This window comes from Muntiacus reevesi, chromosome X, assembly GCF_963930625.1.
Source record: "Muntiacus reevesi chromosome X, mMunRee1.1, whole genome shotgun sequence".
In the NCBI taxonomy this organism is placed as follows: Eukaryota; Metazoa; Chordata; class Mammalia; order Artiodactyla; family Cervidae; genus Muntiacus; species Muntiacus reevesi.
In genome coordinates this window covers 101,550,879-101,571,021 of record NC_089271.1, presented here as the reverse complement: position 1 = coordinate 101,571,021, position 20,143 = coordinate 101,550,879, and the positions used below count along the sequence as shown (strand labels likewise).

Genomic DNA, 20,143 nt, shown 5'->3' with positions numbered 1-20,143 from the left:
GTGGCTGCCCAATGCTGTTGATGTGGACTGTTTTGAACTGGAGACTTCCTCCCTTTACCACAGAAAGTCCAGAGACTTTCTCAGTGGTCCTGTCAGTGCTTCTAGATAGTTCCTCATCAGCAGTGTGGAGCACAGATTTGAGATCCTGGGAGTAGAGAGCAGTTAGAAGACCAGAAAGAATGAGGGCCTGAATTCAGCCTGTGGCCAAGGGAGAAAGTGAGGTCGAGACATCTCTGACTTAGAACTGGTGGACCTTGGTGGCTGGATGAGTGTGGAGCCTCAGGTACTGGTGTGGGTGGGAAAAGGACAGGAGACACAAAGCTGATCCAGTTCTGACTGGGTAAGAAGCCAGTGATGTCATTCACATGTCAGTGGCTCTGGGAAAAAGAGGTTCCCTAGGCCTGTGCTCCTTGGCTCCTGATAATATTGCCTCCTGGATTTTCCTTCCTCTCATCCTACTGCCCATTGTGTCTAACCAAGGGCCTGGCTCAGAGAAAGAGCTCAGAGAGCAGTAGCCTAGTTATATCTCTCAAGGCTTCACTTGTAGCTTCGGTTTCTGCAGAGGCCACTGGCTTTGGTCTTACTTGGCAAAGTTATTTGTGCCCATAGATGGGGTCTATGGACAGCCTGTGGCATATTGAGCAGAATATGTGTGAAAATCAGCTTGTACACACAAACAGGTCCCTGTCTGACTGTGCAAACCAGAGCCTCCCCAGCTCCTAACTCAGCTTAAAGAACAGCCTCTGAACCAATTACTACTGTGTGTTCACACCTTGGTGTGTGACATGGATTATGCAGTTTTCCTTTCTTCCAGTTCCTCCTCGAGAATCAACTTGTGTCATGCAGCATCAAACAGGGGATTTGAATCCCTGAAGCAATTCATTGAGCTTAGAACTTCAACTCCCCCAACCCCAAAACCCCACACAGATGCTATCACCCAACAGTACTGATCCAAGGCTGGCCTACACTACCGACTGCTGGTGCTTGTTCAGGGAAGTTAACAAACCCAATGGGTGTAAGGGAACCACACGTTTGGGGTGCCGATATTACTCTTGACTCTGCAGCTGACAACCAATCAGTGGATGCCTCACAAAGGCCTTTGGAATTCCTGCCTTTTTGCTATGTCCCTTCAGCATTTAACAGCAAGATACCTGGGAATTCTGCTGCCCTGTCAAGGACTGCAGGCTCTAGGTGAGTTGCAGCTGTTATCAGAGACAAGCAAATGACTAAAGCTGTGGGTTTCACTTTCTTCATATCTTTCCAAAAGTTATCCTTTTAAAATGTTATATCCTCCTCTAGGTGCTGTATCACTAAATTCAACCAAAGAGAACCTTTCACGTGTGTATGAGTGTAATATACGTCTACCGCCAAGCCCTCCCCAACATCTAAATCCCCCTCTAGAAAATCACTAGCTAGAAATTACCCATCACATCCTTCTCTAGAAAGAAAAACCATTCTATGGAACCTACCCCATTCAAATAGTTAGAGGTTGGTTCAGGTTGGAACAAGTATCAGTACATCCTTCTTTCTTTCCCCCTTAAGTCTTTATTTCAATCCTATTTGATGGTTAAATAATATGTCACTGACCAACTGAGCTATCATGGAAGCCCTGCATAGATATATATACTGTCTATTCATCAATTATTGTACATTTGGGTGTATATCAGTATAAATTGTTACACTGGTATATACCAATATATTGGTATACACTACTACATTGGTATTGATAAACATATATCAGGAGTGACCAGCAAACTGTCTGAACATTAGATCAGAAAAGTCATAGAGAGTCAGTCATGGAGGACCAGAATAACCTAGACTTTCCTGCCATACACAATCTCCCAGGGCCTTTCCAGGTTCAACATCACATACATCTAAAAGCAAAGGTGGCAGGGAAGATGGAAGGAGCAGTTTACATTATGTTATAAGTGAAAACACAAGTGTGGACAAACCCACTAGCATGCCTTTGATTCCTTCAGCTCCTCCACCAGCCTGACATCTCCCAGGAAATTGGGTCACAGTCGACTGGTTACCTCTAACATGCCTGAAGTGTGGCAACTCTTTTGACATGATTCAGGAATTAAGCCCCAAGGTGAGGTCTGCAAAGTTTCTTGAGGTACTGGGCAATTTTAAGTAATGGCAGTTGTAATATATTCACAGCTCCTTATAAAGCAACTTGTTTGGGGTCCCTATAGCATAAGGGGCCCCTACAAAGACCTGTTTTTCTGAGAGCATCACAGGAAGCTGCCTGTCTGGCTTTCCTCGCTGGCACTCCTTCCCTGTAGGGAACTGCCTTTGCAGGCGCTGGGTTATTCTGTCTACCCTGGGCTGCTGACCACCAGTGCTGGAAAGCAACATGCATCTTCAAGTGCCAGGGGAACAGACAAATGAAAAACCAAGAGCTGGGCTCAGAAGAGCACAAAAAGAATGGGACTAATTAGAAGCTGATGGCAAATAATGAGTATTCCTGTTGACGTGAATTTCCCACTCAGGCCAAGGCTCCCAGTTACCTCTGCTATAGCAGCAGGGTGTGTTTGATGGCCAACAAAGCACATGCCCATGAGAGGGTGGTGGAAAAAGCATAAATGAGTGTTTGGGGATGAGCAGCACATGTCAGGATGTTGATCTACTGATACTTATTTATCTAAGTGAGAAGAGGCTAGGGAATACCAATCATCTGGTTTCAAATCATTACTGTGACCTCTGTGATCTGAAATTGCAGCAGAGATGACTGGGAGAGTGAAATGCAAGGTATACCCTGCAGTTTAGCTATTGGAGGCTTAAGTCATGGCAAGTCAGGTCATCCATGTAGAACCTTGGAGAGGTACAATAGCACCCTCTGGAGCATGGGAGGATCTGAGGGCTTCCAGGCCTCCGTCAAGGATAAGGATAACCATACACCATGCTTTGCAGGAGGCTAAGAGTTTCAAGTTCATCACATCTCAGGGGAGCACAAATTTTAGCCCTGTTTTACAGACTTTCCAAGTTCTGTTTATTGAGCTGAATGACAGAATCCTGAGGCTACACAGCAGTGTCTGGTGAGGTCAGAATTTGCTGGTTTAATAAGCACTCACTGGGCACTTACTATATGCCAGGTGCTGTTGGATGTGTTTACAGATATTACCTGGTTTTGTCCTCCTAACTGCCCAATGAGTTAGGTGCTATTGCTATCCATGCTTTACAGATGAGGGAACTGAGGCACAGAGAGGTCGAAAGCTACACAAGAAGTGTAGGAATTGGAACAGTCAGGATTGAAGTCTAGGCTGGCTGGATTCAGAGTCCCTGTTTATAGCCATGTGCTTTGCCAACTCCTTTAAACCTAAGTCTGACTAAGTATTCTCACCCAAACCAAATATATTTGTGATTATCCATTTTTGTTGTCTATATGCCTTGGAACTTCTAGAAGAAAAAGAACGAAGTTTGTTATGTTGCCATTTATTGTTAATCAGACCTACACTAATACAGAAAATTATCTAATAAAAATCAACATCCAGGCATCACAAAAAGAAGAGTTAATCCAAAGTATTCAACTGGAATAGTGAGTTTTGGGGAGGAAGACCAGAGAGACAAAGTACCATTCTTATCACATTATATCAAGGGTACATACTATCCACATGATTTATCTCCATTGATATTTACTTTGCTTACCTAGCTGAAGTAGTGTTTGTCACGTTTTCTCCTCTCTTGAGCCCAGATGCAGAAATAAGGAAGAGAGAAAGCTAGCACTTGGAAAATTTCCTAAATAACCAGCCAGAAATCACTGCTAACTGTGGCTAACTTGTCACACAGATCACAACCCAACAAAAAATATTCAGCCCTATTTCCTGCAGTGAAACAGAAGTCTTCCAACATGGGAAACAATAAATGGGATCATGGTGTAAATAGAGAATATATGGGGGTTTGTGTCCAAATTAGAGGGACCCTGAATAGCAGAGGAAGGGGTGTGGACCTCATTTTACATGCTAAGTCATTTCAGTCATGTCAGTCTCTTTGCGACCCTATGGACTGTAGTCCTTCAGGCTCCTGTGTCCATGTGATGCTCCAGGCAAGAATACTGGAGTGAGTTGCCATTTCCTTCTCCAGGTGATCTTCCCAACCCAGGGATCGAACCTGCATCTCTTATGTCTCTGGCATTGGCAGGCAGGTTCATTTCCACCGGAGCCACTTGGGAAACTTTTATTTTATGGGTAGTAGAGAATTAAGCAGCAGAGTGACATGATCACACCTGGGCTCACTCATCCTCCTCAGTTCCTTTTTGGAGGGGGATTTGGATCCGTTTTCTTATATACTAGCCTCACTGGATATGAGAAAGGCTTAAATGTTCTGTTTGTGATGTACTTATCAATACATCAAAAGAAGGGCACCATTTAAACTCCCATCTAAGAATAATCCTTTACTCATTTTGACATCAAGCTGTTTCAATAAGACACACTTTCAGTTCACCTGTGTTCTCTTTGTTCTTTCAGATCAAACCCCATTCAGTGACTGCTCATCATCGTGGCCCCAAACCCAGGAAAGCATGCAGTCTTGATGAGGAGCTGAAAATACCAACTGAGCATCCTCATTGTGTATAATGGACTCTCTAACCTATGATCATGTGCACCATTGCATTTCCATCTGAATTTTGGTCTTAGGCCTATTTTTGTGCTTAGGTTTCTATCACCTTACCGTCTTGACCTCTCTGTTGCTAGAAGGGTGGATTTGCTAACCAAACACAGTCTCAGGTGCTTTGAACTTAAGCAAAAGTGAAACAGAATTACTAAACACTGGATGCATACACTCACTTTTGTGTAATAGTGACAGGAAGGCCAGGCCTGGAATTCAGACTGTGCGGGCACTTGTTTCTTGTGTACTGACATTTAACACATACACTATCAGGGAAGGGTCAGAATATTTATGCTGTTAGAAGAGTCAAAGGTCTCTGTGTCTTGACTGTGCCAGAGGACTTTTTAGGAAAGGACTGGGTTTTATACTTCTGGAAGTCATCAGAATATTGTACTCCTCCAAACCGAAATAGCCTTCCTATTGTGCCTGGTTGGTCATTTCCTCCTAAATGCCACTTCGGTTCTCCCAGCACTTGGAGGACATGGGCTCAGCTAGTCATTCTATGAGCTCTTTCTTGCCATCATTTTGTTCTTTCACAACAGTGATCAGATTTTCATGAAAAAAAAATTGGATGTTTTAAAGCTACCTATGGGCTCAAACCCTTCTGTCTCTGTTGGCTGTGTAAGTGTCAGGCACCTCTCCACAGATGTCTGCAGAGATGGCCTTGTGTCACTGCTCCCGTTTGTGTTTATGGTCGTGTTGGCCTGTTACATGTATTAGGGGCCAAATAGAGTTGATCCAACCAGACTGCAGGAGCTGTGAGTAAGACATTATTAACAAACACTTTCTGATCTCCCACCGAGTGCCAGGGCCCATGGTGGACACCAGGACCACAGAGCATGACCAGTAACCCTGACCCAGAGGAGCTCACAGTCTTGGTGCTTAGCTGCTGCAAACTTTTGACAATTCTTCAGAGTTCTGATAAAGTTGGTTCTGAATATTTGTTTGAGTTTTTTGAGATTTCTGAGGTTCTAAAGACTTTCCATAGTTGGTATCCATAGTTGGTATCTAATATCCATGTGATATCTAACAGTTGTAGTACCATAAAGGTTATACATTTCATCAGGGGTGAGTTGGGTAGTTTCTGGATTTTGAGGAATTTTAAAATTCCACTTAAGTTCTTGAATTTATGTACTGTAAATAGATTTGTTCTTAGTGTTTCCCTTTTATCCTTCCAACATCTTTAGAGTGGGGCTTGTAGAATTGTAGTGATAATATTTAATTTCTGATATTAGCCATTTGACTTTTCTTTTTTTATTTTGTTTATCTGGCTAGAGTTTTGTCAATTTGGTTGATCTTTTCAATGAACCAGTTTTTTTACCATGATTTCTTTTCTTTATTTTTGATTTCAATTTTTTTTCTCTTCTGTTTTGGTTTGTTTGTTTGCAGATTGCTTTAGGTATAGTTTTCTTTTTCTAAGGAAACGTGAAAACATAGATTATTGATTGAGGTCTTTCTTCTTTCTTAATCTAAACATTAAATGCTATAATTTTCCCTGTTAACACTGACTTGGATGCACCCCATATATTCCAATATATTGCCCTTTCATTTTCATTCATTCCAGTGCAGTTTCTATTCCCTTGAGAATCTCTCTTTTACCTGGGATGGTTCTTTAATTTCCAAGTGTTTTGAGACTTTTCTTATTCTTCCATATTGTTTCACTACTAGTTTGATTCTTTTCTTGTCAGAGAATATACTCTGCATCATTTAAACTTTTTTTTTATTTTTTTTAGAGGATATAGGATTCTATCTTGATGAATTTTTCCCACGTGCTTGAAATAAACGTGCATTTTGCTGTGGTTGATGCAGTGATATATCTAGATCCACAGTATTTGTGAATCACACAGGGCCCAGGCTGCCCCTAGGGCAATGGTACAGTTCTCCATGCTTTTGATATTCTGTCTCTGGTGAGATTCCTGCATGCACAGCTCAGGTTGAACTCAGGAGTTCCTACAACTTGCTGGAATCCCTTGCTCATATTTGCTCTTGCCCACTATCTGCCCTCACTCTTTGGCTACCAGGAGACTCTCCTTCTGGTCCTCTCGCACAGATTGGGTGGTATTTAGTTTCCTCTGTTGGGTACTTCCCTTGAATGGATCCGCCTAGATGTCTAAGCAGTTAGATAATACAACAATAGCACAACAGTGTGGGATCTTAGCTCCCTAACCAGGGATCAAATCCATGCTCCCTGCATTTGAAGTGCAGAGTCTTAGCCACTGGACTGCCAGGGAAGTCCCCGTTTGTCCTTTTCAGATTCCACATGTAAATGATAACAAACTGTACTTATCGTTTTCTGTCTCACTTATTTTACTTAGAATAATGCCTTCAAGCTTCTTCCAAGTTGTTGCAAATGGCAGGATTTCCTTCTCTCACATGGCTATATCCTGAATATGTTGCATCTTCTTTATCCATTCATCCACTAACCGACAGCTTAGGTTGTATCCATATTTTGGCTATTGTGAACAATGCTGCGATAAATGTAGGAGTGAAGATATATTTTCGATATCCTTTTTCATTTCCTTTTGAATATACACTCAGAAGTGGAATTGCTGGATCATATGGTAGCTTCCTTGATTGTGTTCTTTGATGCACAGACTTTTTTGTTTTTTTTTTTTTGATGAGGTCCAATTTATCTATGTTTTTCCTTTTCTTGCCTTCTTTGGTGTCATCCCCGTGAAATCATTAGCATCTAAAATATTTCTAGATATATAAATAAGCACAGGTTAAGAAGTACACCTATAATTCTTTGCCCTGTCTACCAACGGGTGCGCAGGAGCAATGACCCTTCAGTACCAATGAGCACACTTAGGGCACAGATCTAGTTTTGTCAATACCATTCGATAATTAAAGGAACAAGGGCTCCATGAAAAAATTGATGATTCTAGAATTGGGACAGGAAATATGGAAAATGAGCCTGGAGCATCTTGTACAGTGTGAAAATAAAAAAGAGAAAAAGAAATGCTCAAAAAATTTTCAAAAGAGGAAGCAACATTTCCAGGCGTATGACAAAGGTATATACAAAGGGAATGACAGGAAGAGTTCCTAATGGCCAATCCGAGGACAATTTGAAAATAAAAATATATAAAGTTCTATTGGATTGTAACCCAAGGTGTAATAAAGATACCATGATTCCATACTGAGAAACATAAATAATTTCTTAATTACACAAACAAGCATAGGCAAGTGTTCCACACAGAAATATTCCAGTTTATGCAGACACTCCCACTTGTAGAAAGGGGAGCATAACTCCCCACCCCTGAGGCATGGACTGCACATCGTGACTTTCTTCCAAAGAGGACAGGATAGAAAGGGGGCATAAAACAATTACTTTATCACATAGACACATGACAAGCACTACCTCAGCCACATGATCAATGAGAGCATCATCAGTGATCAATTATGCTAATAGTATAAAGACTTGATAAAATGTGATGAGAATAGGATTTTACATCTGTAAAATTCCTTCCCCAAACTTGTAATCCCAGGCTAGTCACAAGTATAATATCAGACAAATACCAGTCAAGGGACATGGTAAGTAACATCTGCCAAGTACGCCTCAAAACTGTCAAGACCATCCAAAGCAAAGAAATGTTGACGCTAAAAGGGACCCACGGAGACATTACAAGTAAATGTTAGGGTATTTTCCTTCCCAGGTTCTGGGAATGGGTAAAATCTATAGAAGTCTGAGTAAAACATGGGCTTTAGTTGATCATAAATAATGCAATAATAATTAATAATTATTATTATAAATAAATTTATTTATATTTACATACATTATTATAAATATATTATAATTATAAATATATATAAATATGTATTTATTATATATTATATATTATATTATACATATTACATATATTATATATTATATATAAATAAATAATAATTTAATATATATAATATTGTAATATATAAATATATAATATTTAATATATATAAATATATAATAATAAATATATAAAAATATAAATTATATTATTATACATTATAGTATATATACTATAGATCATATTATAGAAAAATAAAGATATATATTTATATATATATCTATATATATAAATATAAATAAATTGTTATAATAATAATAAACAATGCAATATTTCCTCATTAATTGTAATAAATATATCATATTACTGTAAGATATTAGGAATAGGGGAGACTGGGTGATGGCCATAAGAGATTTCTGCTGTTCTCACAATTTTTGTTTTCAAGTCATAATGGGTTACAAGGGTTAAAAGGGTTACAAAGGAAAAGGTGAAAATAAAGACTATTTTCAAAATAAAAAAGGCAAGGAAACTTTGGGCACAACATGCTGAGTATGTTAAAAAAGGACATAGAAAGGAAACCAAACACAAGCACATGGAACCTGTAAGTATGAAACAACCATTGCTATATTAGCTTCAACTTTTCCTCTCCCTTAACCTCCAATCCCATATAATATACTAAAACCGGGCCTCTTCCAGAAACATCTCTGGATTCACTTTTTTCTCAAGTCCCACAAACACTGCCCTAATGCAACCTCATAGATGTTTTGCCTGGATATGGCAAAAGCCACCAACCAAGAGCAGGTGGAGACCTGGAACCCCGTACTTGCTCAAAAATCACTTTAAGACGTCTGCCAGTATTATTTGCTATAGAGGTCTGTCAAGATCCAGGCAGGTGTCAATGTCTTGCCTTGAATACAAGGGTCCAAAGCAAACCTTTAGCTGTGCATACATGTGAGTGCTCGTGTCTGAATCTTTGTGACACCATGGACTGTGGCACACCGCCCCCCACCCCTGTCTCCTCTGTCCATGGGATTTCCCAGGCAAGAATAGAGGAGTGGGATACCTTTTCCTCATCTAGAGTATCTTCCCACCCAGGGATCGAAGTTGCATCTCCCACATTGCAGGCAGATTCTTTAACACTGAGCCTCCAGGGAAGCCATGAGGAAACACAGGGACTTCTCAGAGGAGCAGAACACTCACTGAGAATCCTTAACCCAAGGGAGGTGCTTGTCCAATCTGTGATGCCCTGGGAAAGATCAGCTTGGGAACAGGGTGGTGCGTGTCCACACAGAGGCTGCTGCAGAAGATGCTGGATCCTGGAAATGACCTCCAGAAAAGTCGGTGGGGGTGAGGGTGAGTTTGCGCCTCCTCGCAATCAAAGGACTGAGGTTCTTATGTACCCAGAGAAAGAACCCAACCACACCTAACAGTCATAAACCATAAGGAGCATGAGGAGTACCTGCCATGAGAGCTGCCACATACACATCCTGGAGTGCCCCCTGGGGCTGTGGTCCCAGCCTTGGCCCCAGAACACAGACGTCCTCATGGAGGCCAGAGCGGCAGCTCACCAACAGTGGCACCTGCTCCCCCTCCCTCTTCCGGCCAGTCCCAGGCAAGTCTGATGGGATCTCCAGGGGCTTGCTGCTTCCATGTCTCTGGGGCTGTTGACCCTCTATGCAGCCTGCACCCGTGGGCCCCAGATTCCTCTCCTACCTGGCTCCTTTCTGAATCCTCTTTGGAGTCTGGGACCTCTGGCGCCTGGGGTAGCATCATCCCAGCCATCTGCTAGAGCTTTTCCTCTGCTCAAACAGCCCGACTGGGGACACCAAAGTCCTAGCTAGCTATGCCGGTGGCTGACCAGACAGCCCTCTGCCTCTCACACTCAGGCTCAAAAGCCAGGACCACACAGTCACATTCACAAGACCCTGAGTTTCCTCCAACACACTCCACAGGGATTCCACAGGGAATGAATGGTCTGATACACCTCAGGACCTTAGAGATGTGCCCTGCAATTCCATGGCAATGACTACTACTGACCCTCCACGAGGAGTCATGCCCAGGGGCTGCATCAAGACCTGCTGTCTCCACCTGAAGCACAGTGGAAGGTGATGCTGCTCTGGGATTTCCAAGTAAAGTTACACACATGAGGTCATCAGGACCAGGGCCTAATCCACTCTCAGTGGGGAGGGATGGGGCGGAAGCAGGACAAAACCCAAGGCAAGGTTCTAGCGGAGAGGGGGCGCTGTGGGCAGCAGTGGTGGGGAGGCCTCGGGGCTGGGCGCCACCAGGAGGATGCCCCCAACAGGGGACTTTGGCAGCTGGCTGCTGCCCTCCTGATGGAGACGGATCACAGCCCCAAGGGGGCTGACAGTGCAGCTCGTAGGGGGCGGGGGTAGGCTGTGGGTCTTTGGCGGGAGTGGGTGGAATTCCTGAAGCCAGTTCCCTGTGGGGCAGCCTCTCTCAAGTGTCAGAGGTGAGGGGTTTGAGTCACTGGAAGAGAAACCACACTTGGAGTGGTCTATGTCTGTGTGTTGTCCTGACTTGAGGATTAACCCCCAGGTGCCCATGTCCCTTCAGAACAAATGGTTGTTGACAAAATGCTTCTGCTCAAAATTCACTGGTCCTGTGTCATCATATGACCCTTCCTAAATGAAGACGCCTGGCAGGGTCATGTCCCCATGAGGGCAGGGTGATAGGAAGACAAGAGGTGACTGAACACCTGACATCTCTCCAATTCCACACTGCCTAGCAGATGCTCCACAAAGAGCAGCAGTTAAAAATCTCTTTTGTTTTGGGGAGGAGAGTCTGAGCAGGTCACATGGGTCTTGACATTTTCCACCTTTTCCAAGTGTCCACTGACTATGTGGCTGCTACCTTGTATGTGGCCAGAATCACATCTATTGTTCCTGTTGTTCTCTGACACTCAGCATGGAGAGCTGCCCCTTCAGCCCCCTGCACCCATCCACACCCCCACTGCAGTGACCTCACCACCTCCTTAGGCCCGGAAGTCGCTCCTGCCTTTTCATGCCAGGCACAGCCTTAACCTGGGTCTCTGCTGCCTCTACACTTCTGAACCTGCCTGAATCCGGGGACGCTGCTGGATGTTGCATCTTTACTGGTTACTACTTATTTCTCGTGTTATTCGCATCTCAGACTCTGTCCCTCTCTCTTCTGGAAATGGTTTTGTTTTCAGGACACCTCAGAGAATTGGCAGCTTAGTTAGAAATGGAATAGAAAACCCCTCAGAATTGCTGTTCTGTTTTCCTCCCAGAGAATATATGTCAATTTCGGTGTTTGTCTGTGTTTCAGGGTGGAGAGTAGTGTGTCCAGCTGGGCACAGCTCACTCAAAGATCCCAGGATTCTCATCACACAGCAGGTCCTGTCCACTTTTGCAGCTTCTCTTTACTCATTTCATCCAAATGAAATCTAGATCATGCTCACAAGTGAAAATCATAAAGTCCAGATGACCAAAGACACTGTTATTTCCATGTACTTGGTAATCAGCTTTCGAAGGCAGAGACAAGAAAGCTAGCACACGGAATACTGAGCCATATATCAAAGAGCAAGATTCACATTTCCTAGGATTCCAAGCAGATGGTGGGTAGAAAACACCTATTTCATCCCTGTGGTCAATACCTATGGGACAAGAGCCAGGATCCCTTCCTGGCTCCCCTGGGGTTTACCCAAGAAGCAAAAGGAAACCTCACAGCAAAGATCCGTTTCAGAGATTCCCCTCACCCCCAAGACAAACCTCATGTGACTGCGGATCCTGGACCATTGCTGTAAGTGTGGGGGTGTCCTGCTGCTCCTAGTGTCCCCACTGTTAACATGGCCTTTCACGGAGCAGAGAATCTGTACACGTCTTTGGAATACCTGAGCCAGTGAGCAGGGGTCTCAGATTGTCTGCTACTTTCTTTAATAACCCAGGAAAATTCAATTAACTGAGATCATTTAGTTATTGTGAATGACAGACAAGAAGGCCATAAGCATGAATTCACTATGATTACTTTATTATCCAACTCTTCTTCATACAATACTATTGCTACAGAAGTTCACATTTTCAAACATTTCTAGTTTCGATTCCATTGCATTCTGTTCAGGACCACAAAACAAAATGGAAGACTTTCCAATCTCTTTTAGAAAACAGCAAAACTCTTTTTTTTGAACTGTGTAACATCAAATACACTCGGATCAATATCATTCACAAAGCTAAGATATGGAAGTTTCTTTAGCCTTCTTTGAAACCAAACCTTGAAAAATTTCTAAAGAAAACAGAGATGAATCCCCATGTCATCATAGAGAACAGGAACCAAAAGATGCTACAAACTGGTTCCCCCAACTACCCCGGGCCCTCACATTTTAGAAAGCTGACTACCCCCTCTTTAATCACAGAGAGAAGGAACAAAGTGGTTGCTGCTCTGTCCCAGGCCCCCTATTCCTCCTCCCTCGCATCTTATGCAGACAGGAATGGGAAGGCCCTCAAAGCCCTTGGGTTGACCGTGAGCATAAATGCCATGACTTGCCACTTGCTGGTCTCCACATAGGCCCGGGGACCCCACAGGAACTCATAGCGAGCAGGGTGGCTGTCAGGCACCTGCTCGTACCGCAGGTATCCCTCCCGCACCCACACTTGGGTCAGAAGCTCCCTGGGCTCCCCAAAGACACAGTGCTCACTCCCAACATACACCCCCATCCTGCTGAGTGCTCCCCAGACCGCCTCCTCAGGGGCCGGGTCTCCAAACCGCATGATCATGCTGAGGACCAGCACCAGGAAGCCGGCCTTGGGCAGACCCACCCCATCGCTCAGCATCTCATCACAAGTGAGGCCCAGGATGGGGACCAAGATGTAGGTGTGCTTCGCTGGGTCCACCTCCTTCACATCCACACCAAACAACAGCTGCAGGCACACTGAGACCTCCCTGAAGACCACCGGGAACTGCTCCTGGTTATCCCTGAGGACCTCACTCAGCATTTCCGCCTGGGAGGTCAGCTCCTTGGCTCGATACTTGAGGAGCAGGAACTTCATCAGTTTACCTATCATCCTATGCAGAATTTCTCGGGGCAAGGCCTCCACAGGAGTGGAGGAGGATGCTGGGGGATAGGAGGCCAAGTGGGATGCGGACTCCCCCACCTCAGCCTCCAAGAGCGGCACCTCGACAGGGCCCTGGTCCTCGCCTAGGTCCTGAAGGTCTTCTTCGGGTTTGCTGAGCTCACTCATCTCAACCACGAGCACAATGCCTGAGGTCAAACAAGACACGGAAGTGAGGCAGAGGTACAGATGGGGACCAAGGGCCTCTGGGAGAGAGGAGGTGTGAGCAACCTGGGCTAAGAAACGCATCCTGGATGGTACAACACAGGCCACTTACAGATCTCCCATTGAGGGGTACTCTCAGACCTCACAGGAGTGCTCCTCCTGGGAGGCCAACCCCTGGCTACCCGAAGGAGAACCGGAGGTGACTCCCAAGCATGTCGCCAGCACAGCCTGAGATTTCCAGGTCCAAAAAAGTGGGAGGAATTGGGGCCTTCTGGGGCCCCCCTATGTTCTGGGATAAGGAGCCTCTGGTTCACTTCAGGTCACCCTCTCACCTTGATTCCTGATACTGCCTGTCTGAACTCAGGACACAGGCTTCAGACCTCTGCCTTCGCCTCCTGGTTCCTGGAGCTCCTGGGAGAGAAATAGAGTTGACATCTAAGGGCTATACTGTGGCACAGCCCTGGGCCTTCTGTGCTGGTAGGTGGGGACGGACACTCGGATTACACCCAGTTGTGTTGTGGGTACCTTGTAATGCTCACCTTTCCCCTGGCATGACCTGGACCTACCCCTTTGGAGGAGTAGAAGGAAACTCAAAACAAGACACAAGCCTGAACAGAAAGCACTGAGGGGCACCACATGCGGCCGCACCTGTTCAGGGTCTCGCGCGGGTCCTAGGCTGGGGAGATGCTCGGTCCCCAGCTCCTCCTCACGTCCTGCCTGGCCTGCAAGCACTCGCCACAGGGGCGGGGCTCTGCTCAGTCCAACCTTGGGGTTGGGGTGTTCAGCCCCTGCCAACGTGAAGCCTCCAACTCTGCCCGTAAAACCTCACCTCCCGAGTTCCCTGAGCCAGCGGTCAAGAAACTGCTCACCCTGCTCACCCCACTCTGGGCCCTGCAAGACCCTCTTGCAAGGGTCAAGATCCCTCCATGTTGGGTTCGAACTGCCTCAATCCTTCCTCACATGGAGCCTGGACTCCAGGCAGGACTCGCGTTTGTCCCGTCCGCCATTTTGAGACCCCGCCACTTTCACAAGGCCTCCAGTCCCTCTGAGACCCGCATGTGAGGAAGTCAGACAGACCTAGTGTGCTCTTCTCACCCCAAGGGCTTCCAGGACCGACTACAGGGAAGGGGATCTGTGGGGTTCCATAGGTCCTCACCCAGGTTGCCCAGAGTCCTCCTTCAGGAACCTCACCTTGCCTCCGCGTAGGACCTGGATTCTCGCCTCTCCGCAACTGAAGCCCCGCCCCTTATACCAGGACCCCAGTCTCCTGAGGACCCGGATGTCAGGAAGTCAGCTCATGCCTGTGGCGCTCATCCTGCCCCCACGGTTGCCCTGGACTGACAACAGAGATGTGCTTCTCTGAGGTCTCCTCTGATTAGGGATTCAGGGTCCTCTAGTCCCTCTTCAGGGTCCTCAAGGTCTTCAACACTGCAGGACCTGGGACTCGGCCCCCCTGAGGCCCCGCCCCATATGTGAGGTCCCCAGTCAGAGACCGGGATGTCAGGAAGTGAGACCATGCACTTTGGGCTCATCGTATCCCAGATCGGGCAAGGACCAACAGTAGCTCCAGGATTTTCCGAGGTCTCCTCTGATTTGGGTCCAGGGTCCCCTCAGTCGTCCGTCAGGGTCCTCAAATTGAAACCCTGGAGGAGCTGGGCTTCTTCCCTCTGCTCACTTGAGGCTACGCCCCCTTTCCCAGGTCCCCAGTTTCTCTGAGACCCAGATGTCAGGAATTGCAGCATGTGCTCATCCACCCCCTGTGCTCCCTGAGACTTCATGTGAAGGTCCCGCCTCTGGTCAACACAAGGGGCATGCCCAGATCTGCCAGGGCTCAAGATGAGGTTCCTGAGGGAGGATGTAGGAACCCCACAGATTCCTGACCCTGCTGTCAGCCCTGGGCCACCCTGGTGGTGGGATGAGCGCTTGGCAGCCTCTTCTGACTTCCGCATCTGTGTCTCAGAAACATTAGGCAATTGTTAGAAGGGGCAGGGCCTCAGATGGGCAGTGGGAAAGGTCTTCTTTCTTTTGAGAGTCAAGGTGAGGACACTGAGGAAGGACAGAGGGGAGCCTGGACCCCAGAGCAGAGTGGGCTCTGGGAGGACATTGGGTGGATGAACGTATGCTGGATTTCCTGACTGGGTCTCAGAGAGACTGGGGACCTGGTATGGGGGCTGACTTCCTAATATACAGATTTCAGACTGGTGTCCTAGTATACAGAGATGACTTTCTGACATCTGCATTTCAGAAAGACTGGGTTCCTGGTATGAGGTTTGGTGCGTTAGTAGGGGAGAGGAGAGAATCTGAAGTCGTACCTGGAGATAAGGTGAGGTCTCTGAGGGAAGGCTGATGGGACCGCAAGTGAAAACTCAAGGAATCCCAAGATAAGACTGATGGAACCCCACAGTTCCCTGCCCCTGCCATCGGCCCTGGGAGCTCTCGGGGTGAGAAGAGCACACTAGGTCTGTCCTGAGTTCCTGACATCCAGCTCTGTGATACAGGGGACCTGGTGTGAGGAGCAGGGACTACGGTGGGGAGAGGACAGAGACTAGGTACTCCTGGAAATCAAGGTGAGAACCCTGAGGGAGGACTGAGGGTAGCCAGATCTCAGAACAGAGGGAACCGTGGTAGTCCCTGGGCACGATAACCTCGTGCCGGATGGCCTGACAATCCTGGCAGAGAGACTGGGGACCTCTTGAAAGGTGGGGAAACTCCAAATGGCAGATGGGACACTTGCAGTTCTAGTCTGGAGTCTAGGCTCCATGCAAGGAAGGTCTAAGGCAGTTAGACCCCAACAGGGAGGGATCTTGGCCCTTACAAGAGGGTCTTGGAGGGCACAGAGTGGGGTGAGAAATTTCTTGACCTCTGGCTTAGGGACCTCGGGAGGTGAGGTTTTTCAGGCAAAGCCGAAGGCTTCCGGTCAGCAGAGGCTTTACTCCTCAAACGCATTGGAGGACTGAGCAGACCCCCGCCCCTGTGGTCAGTGCTGGGAGGACAGGCAGGACGTGAGGAGAAGCTGAGTACCAAACATCTCCCTAGCCTAGACCCCGCAGGAGACCCAGGGCAGATGCAGCCGCACGTGGGCCCCTCAGCGCTTTCTGTTCAGTCTCAGGTCTTGTTCTGAGTTTCCCTTCAGGCCCCCAGAGGGGAAGTACCAGGTTGTAGCAGGGGAAATGTAAGCACTACAAGGGAGCTCTAAGGGGACCTCTCACCACACAACTGAGGGGACCTCACAGTATGCACCCCTCATACCCTCAGAGAATGCTCAGGGCTGTGCCACAGGATAACACTGAGGTGCCCCCTCCATTTCTCACAGGAGCTATTGGAACCAGGAGGTGAAGACAAATGTCTGAGGCCAGTTTCCTGAGGTCAGAGAGCAGAGGAGGTCCAGGCAATGCCAGGAGTCAAGGCGACGAGGGTGCCCTGAGTGGACACCAAGTGCTGCCCCTCCCAGAACAGAGGGGACCCCACAAGGGCCTAATCCACTCACCTTGTCAGTCCCAGAAATCTAGGGCTGTGCTGAACACACTCTGGGGAGCCACCTCACATCCTTCTTCAGGTAGCCAGGGAACTGGCCACTCCAGAGGCATGTCCCTGTGTGGTCTGAGAGCACTTTTCAAGAGGAGACCTGCAAGTGGCTTGTGGCCGCCCAGGGTGCAGTTCTCATGTGCGGCCATTCACAGGCCATCTATTCACCACCCAGGCCCATTGTCCCCATCTGTCCCATTTGCCCCCATGCCTCACTCCTGCCTCACTCTGTAGTTTCATCTCGGGAATCATGCTCATGGTCGAGATGACTGAGCTGAGCAAGCTCGAGGAAGACCTTTAGGACCCAGGTGAGGCCAGAGACGTGTGGAGGTGCAGCACTCTGGGGCTGAGTCAGGGGAGGCTTCATCCCCCTCAGCCTCCTCCGCCACAGTCTCCTGCTCCGCCCTTGTGGAGGCCTTGCCCCCGGAAGCTCTGAATGACCTAGTGCCTAACTTGATGAAGTTCTTACTCCTGTAGTATCTGGCCAAACATCTGACATCCCAGGCAGAAATGCTGAAGAAGGTCCTCAGGGATAACCAGGAGCACAACCTGGTGGTCTTCAGTCAACCTTCAGAGTGTCTACAGGTTGCCGTTGGCCTGGAGGTAAAGGAGTTTGACCCCAGGGAGCACATCTACATCATGGTCCCCACCCTGGGCTTCACCTGCGATGTGATGCTGAGCAATGGGCAGAGCCTTCCCAAGTCTGGCCTCCTAGTACTGGTCTTCAACCTGATCATGCAGAATGAAGACCTGCTCCCCTAGAAAGCAGTCTTGAGAGCACTCAGCAGGATGGGGGTGTGTGTTGGGAGTGAGCACTGTGTCTTTGGGGAGCCCAGGGTGCTGCTGACCCAAGTGTGGGTGCGGGAGGGATGCCTGGAGTACCAGCAGGTGCCTGACAGCCACCCTGCTCGCTTTGAGTTCCTGAGGGGTCCCTGGCCTATGTGGAGACCAGCAAGTGGCAAGTCATAGTGTGTGTGCTCAGCATCAAACAGAGGGCTTTGAGGGCCTCCCCACTCCTTTCTGCAGAGGCTGCGAGGGAGAAGGAATAGGCGGACTGAGCCAGAGCAGCAGCCAGGGTAATCATTCCCTCTGTGATTGAAGAGGGAGTTGTCAACCTTCTCAGAAGTGAGGGCCCGGGCCAGTTGGGGGATCCAGTGCACAGCATCTGTGGTCTCCTATTCTCTACAATGATATGGAGATTCATCTGTTTTCCTTAGAAAATCTTCAAGCTTTGATTCTTTTCCCTAAAGGCTAAATAAAGTTCAGTGTCTTAGCTTGGAGAATGAGGTTGATGACTATGTGTTCGTGCTTACACAGTCCAAGAACTTGAGTTTTGCTGTTTTGTAAGAGATTGGAAACTCTTCCATTTTGTTTTGTGAGCCTGAATGGGACACAATCGAATTGGAATTAGAACCGTTTCTGAAATGTGAGCTTGTGGTGGAGTGGTGGTGTCGCTCAGGCATGTCTGACTCTTTGCGATCCCATGGACTGTAGCCCACAAGGCTCCTCAATCCATGTGATTTTCCAGGGAAGAGTACTGGTGTGGGTTGCCATTTCCTTCTCCAGGGGATCATTCTGACCCAGGGATGGAACACCGGTCTCCCGATTGTAGACTGACGCTTTACTGTCTGAGCCACCAGGGAAGCACTAATATTAATGGGGCGAGAATTAGATGATAAAAGTAATTGCAATGAATTCATCCATCTGTCCTTGTGTGTCATTCTCAAAAACTAAATTACCTTTATTTGGGTTTGCCTGAGTTATTTAAGGAATTAGCAGACAATTAATCTGAGGCCCCTGTTCACTAGCTCATATATTCCGAAGACCTTTATGGAGTATCTGCTCCAGGAAAGGCCAATTTAGGAGTGGGGACACTAGGAGAAGCAGGACACCCCCCACACCTAGAGCAAAGGTCTAGGGGCCGCAGTCACACAAGGAAGGTGGAGAGACCTCCCCTAGTCGCACTGAACAAGGCAACACGAGGTAGGGCGGTGGGGCTCTAGCAGGAGCACTCGAGTTTCAGCGCCTGAGCCAAGGTGGTTTGGGGCTTTGGAATGCTGGGTTCCTTTGTGGGAGGTGGGCGAGGTGAGGCAGGCAGGTGGCAGCCCTCAGAATTGCAGACAGTGTGTCTTCGGGGTGATGGCAAAATCTGAAATGGATCATTGCTGTAAGGTGTCCTTTTGCATCTTGGATAAATCACAGACAGGAAGGAAGGGGTCCTAACTCTTGTCACATTGCTGTTGATCACAGGGGCAAAGGAGATGTTTTTTACCCCACATCTGCTAGGAATCCTGCAGAACTTTGGTCGCACTCCCTTGAAGTGGTGCCCAAGAACTGCATGGAACAATGCATTCTTTCCTGGCCCCGGACATCCAGAACCCACGGTGTAAATTAGCTTTCAATTATCTTGATTGTAATTGGCCATTGTAATCAAGGACTTGACCTTAGTTGGGGCTGCAAGAAAGGAAAGTACTGTTTTGGATGGAAGACCAGCTAGGGCAGAGGCAAAGAGTGGATCTTGCTTCTATTTCCTGGAGCAACTTGGGTCCTGTTGGAACACTCCTTCACACCCAAATTTAACAAGTCTTCTATGGAAACGGGGCTTGCCCGGTAGCTCAAATAATGAAGATTCTGCTTGCATTGTGGAAGACCTGGGATGGATTCCTGGGTCAGGAAGACTGCCTGAAGAAGGGCATGGCAACCCACTCCAGTATTCTTGCCTGGAGAGTTCCATGGACAGAGGAGATTGGCAGGCTACAGTCCATGGAGTAGCAAACAGTCAGATACAACTGAGCTACTAACATTATGGTCCACTATGGTCTAAGTAGCAAAGTTTCTTAGTTTTATTTGGGACACATCTTATTTGGCTGACTAGGTATCCCACATACTATTGAGGTGCACATTCTCGGACAAGCCCTGGACCACAACGTAGCCAACCCCTTCCCACAGTGGAGAGTGGAGGACAGTCTGGGGGCAACATTGTGACAGATT

General features: G+C 47.2%; 1 protein-coding gene across 1 annotated transcript; it reads right to left on the bottom strand.

Moving 5' to 3' along the window:
- Window positions 1–12,826: 12,826 nt before the first annotated feature.
- Window positions 12,827–13,591, bottom strand: LOC136154055 (melanoma-associated antigen 9-like). Its single transcript, XM_065916271.1, has one exon. It carries the CDS (start codon window positions 13,589–13,591, stop codon window positions 12,827–12,829), a length of 765 nt encoding a protein of 254 aa, XP_065772343.1.
- Between the last annotated feature and the right edge of the window lie 6,552 nt (window positions 13,592–20,143).

Bases quoted from the DNA above. Each gene is read 5' to 3' on its own strand.
- LOC136154055 (XM_065916271.1), bottom strand. From the start codon at position 13,591: ATGAGTGAGCTCAGCAAACCCGAAGAAGACCTTCAGGACCTAGGCGAG.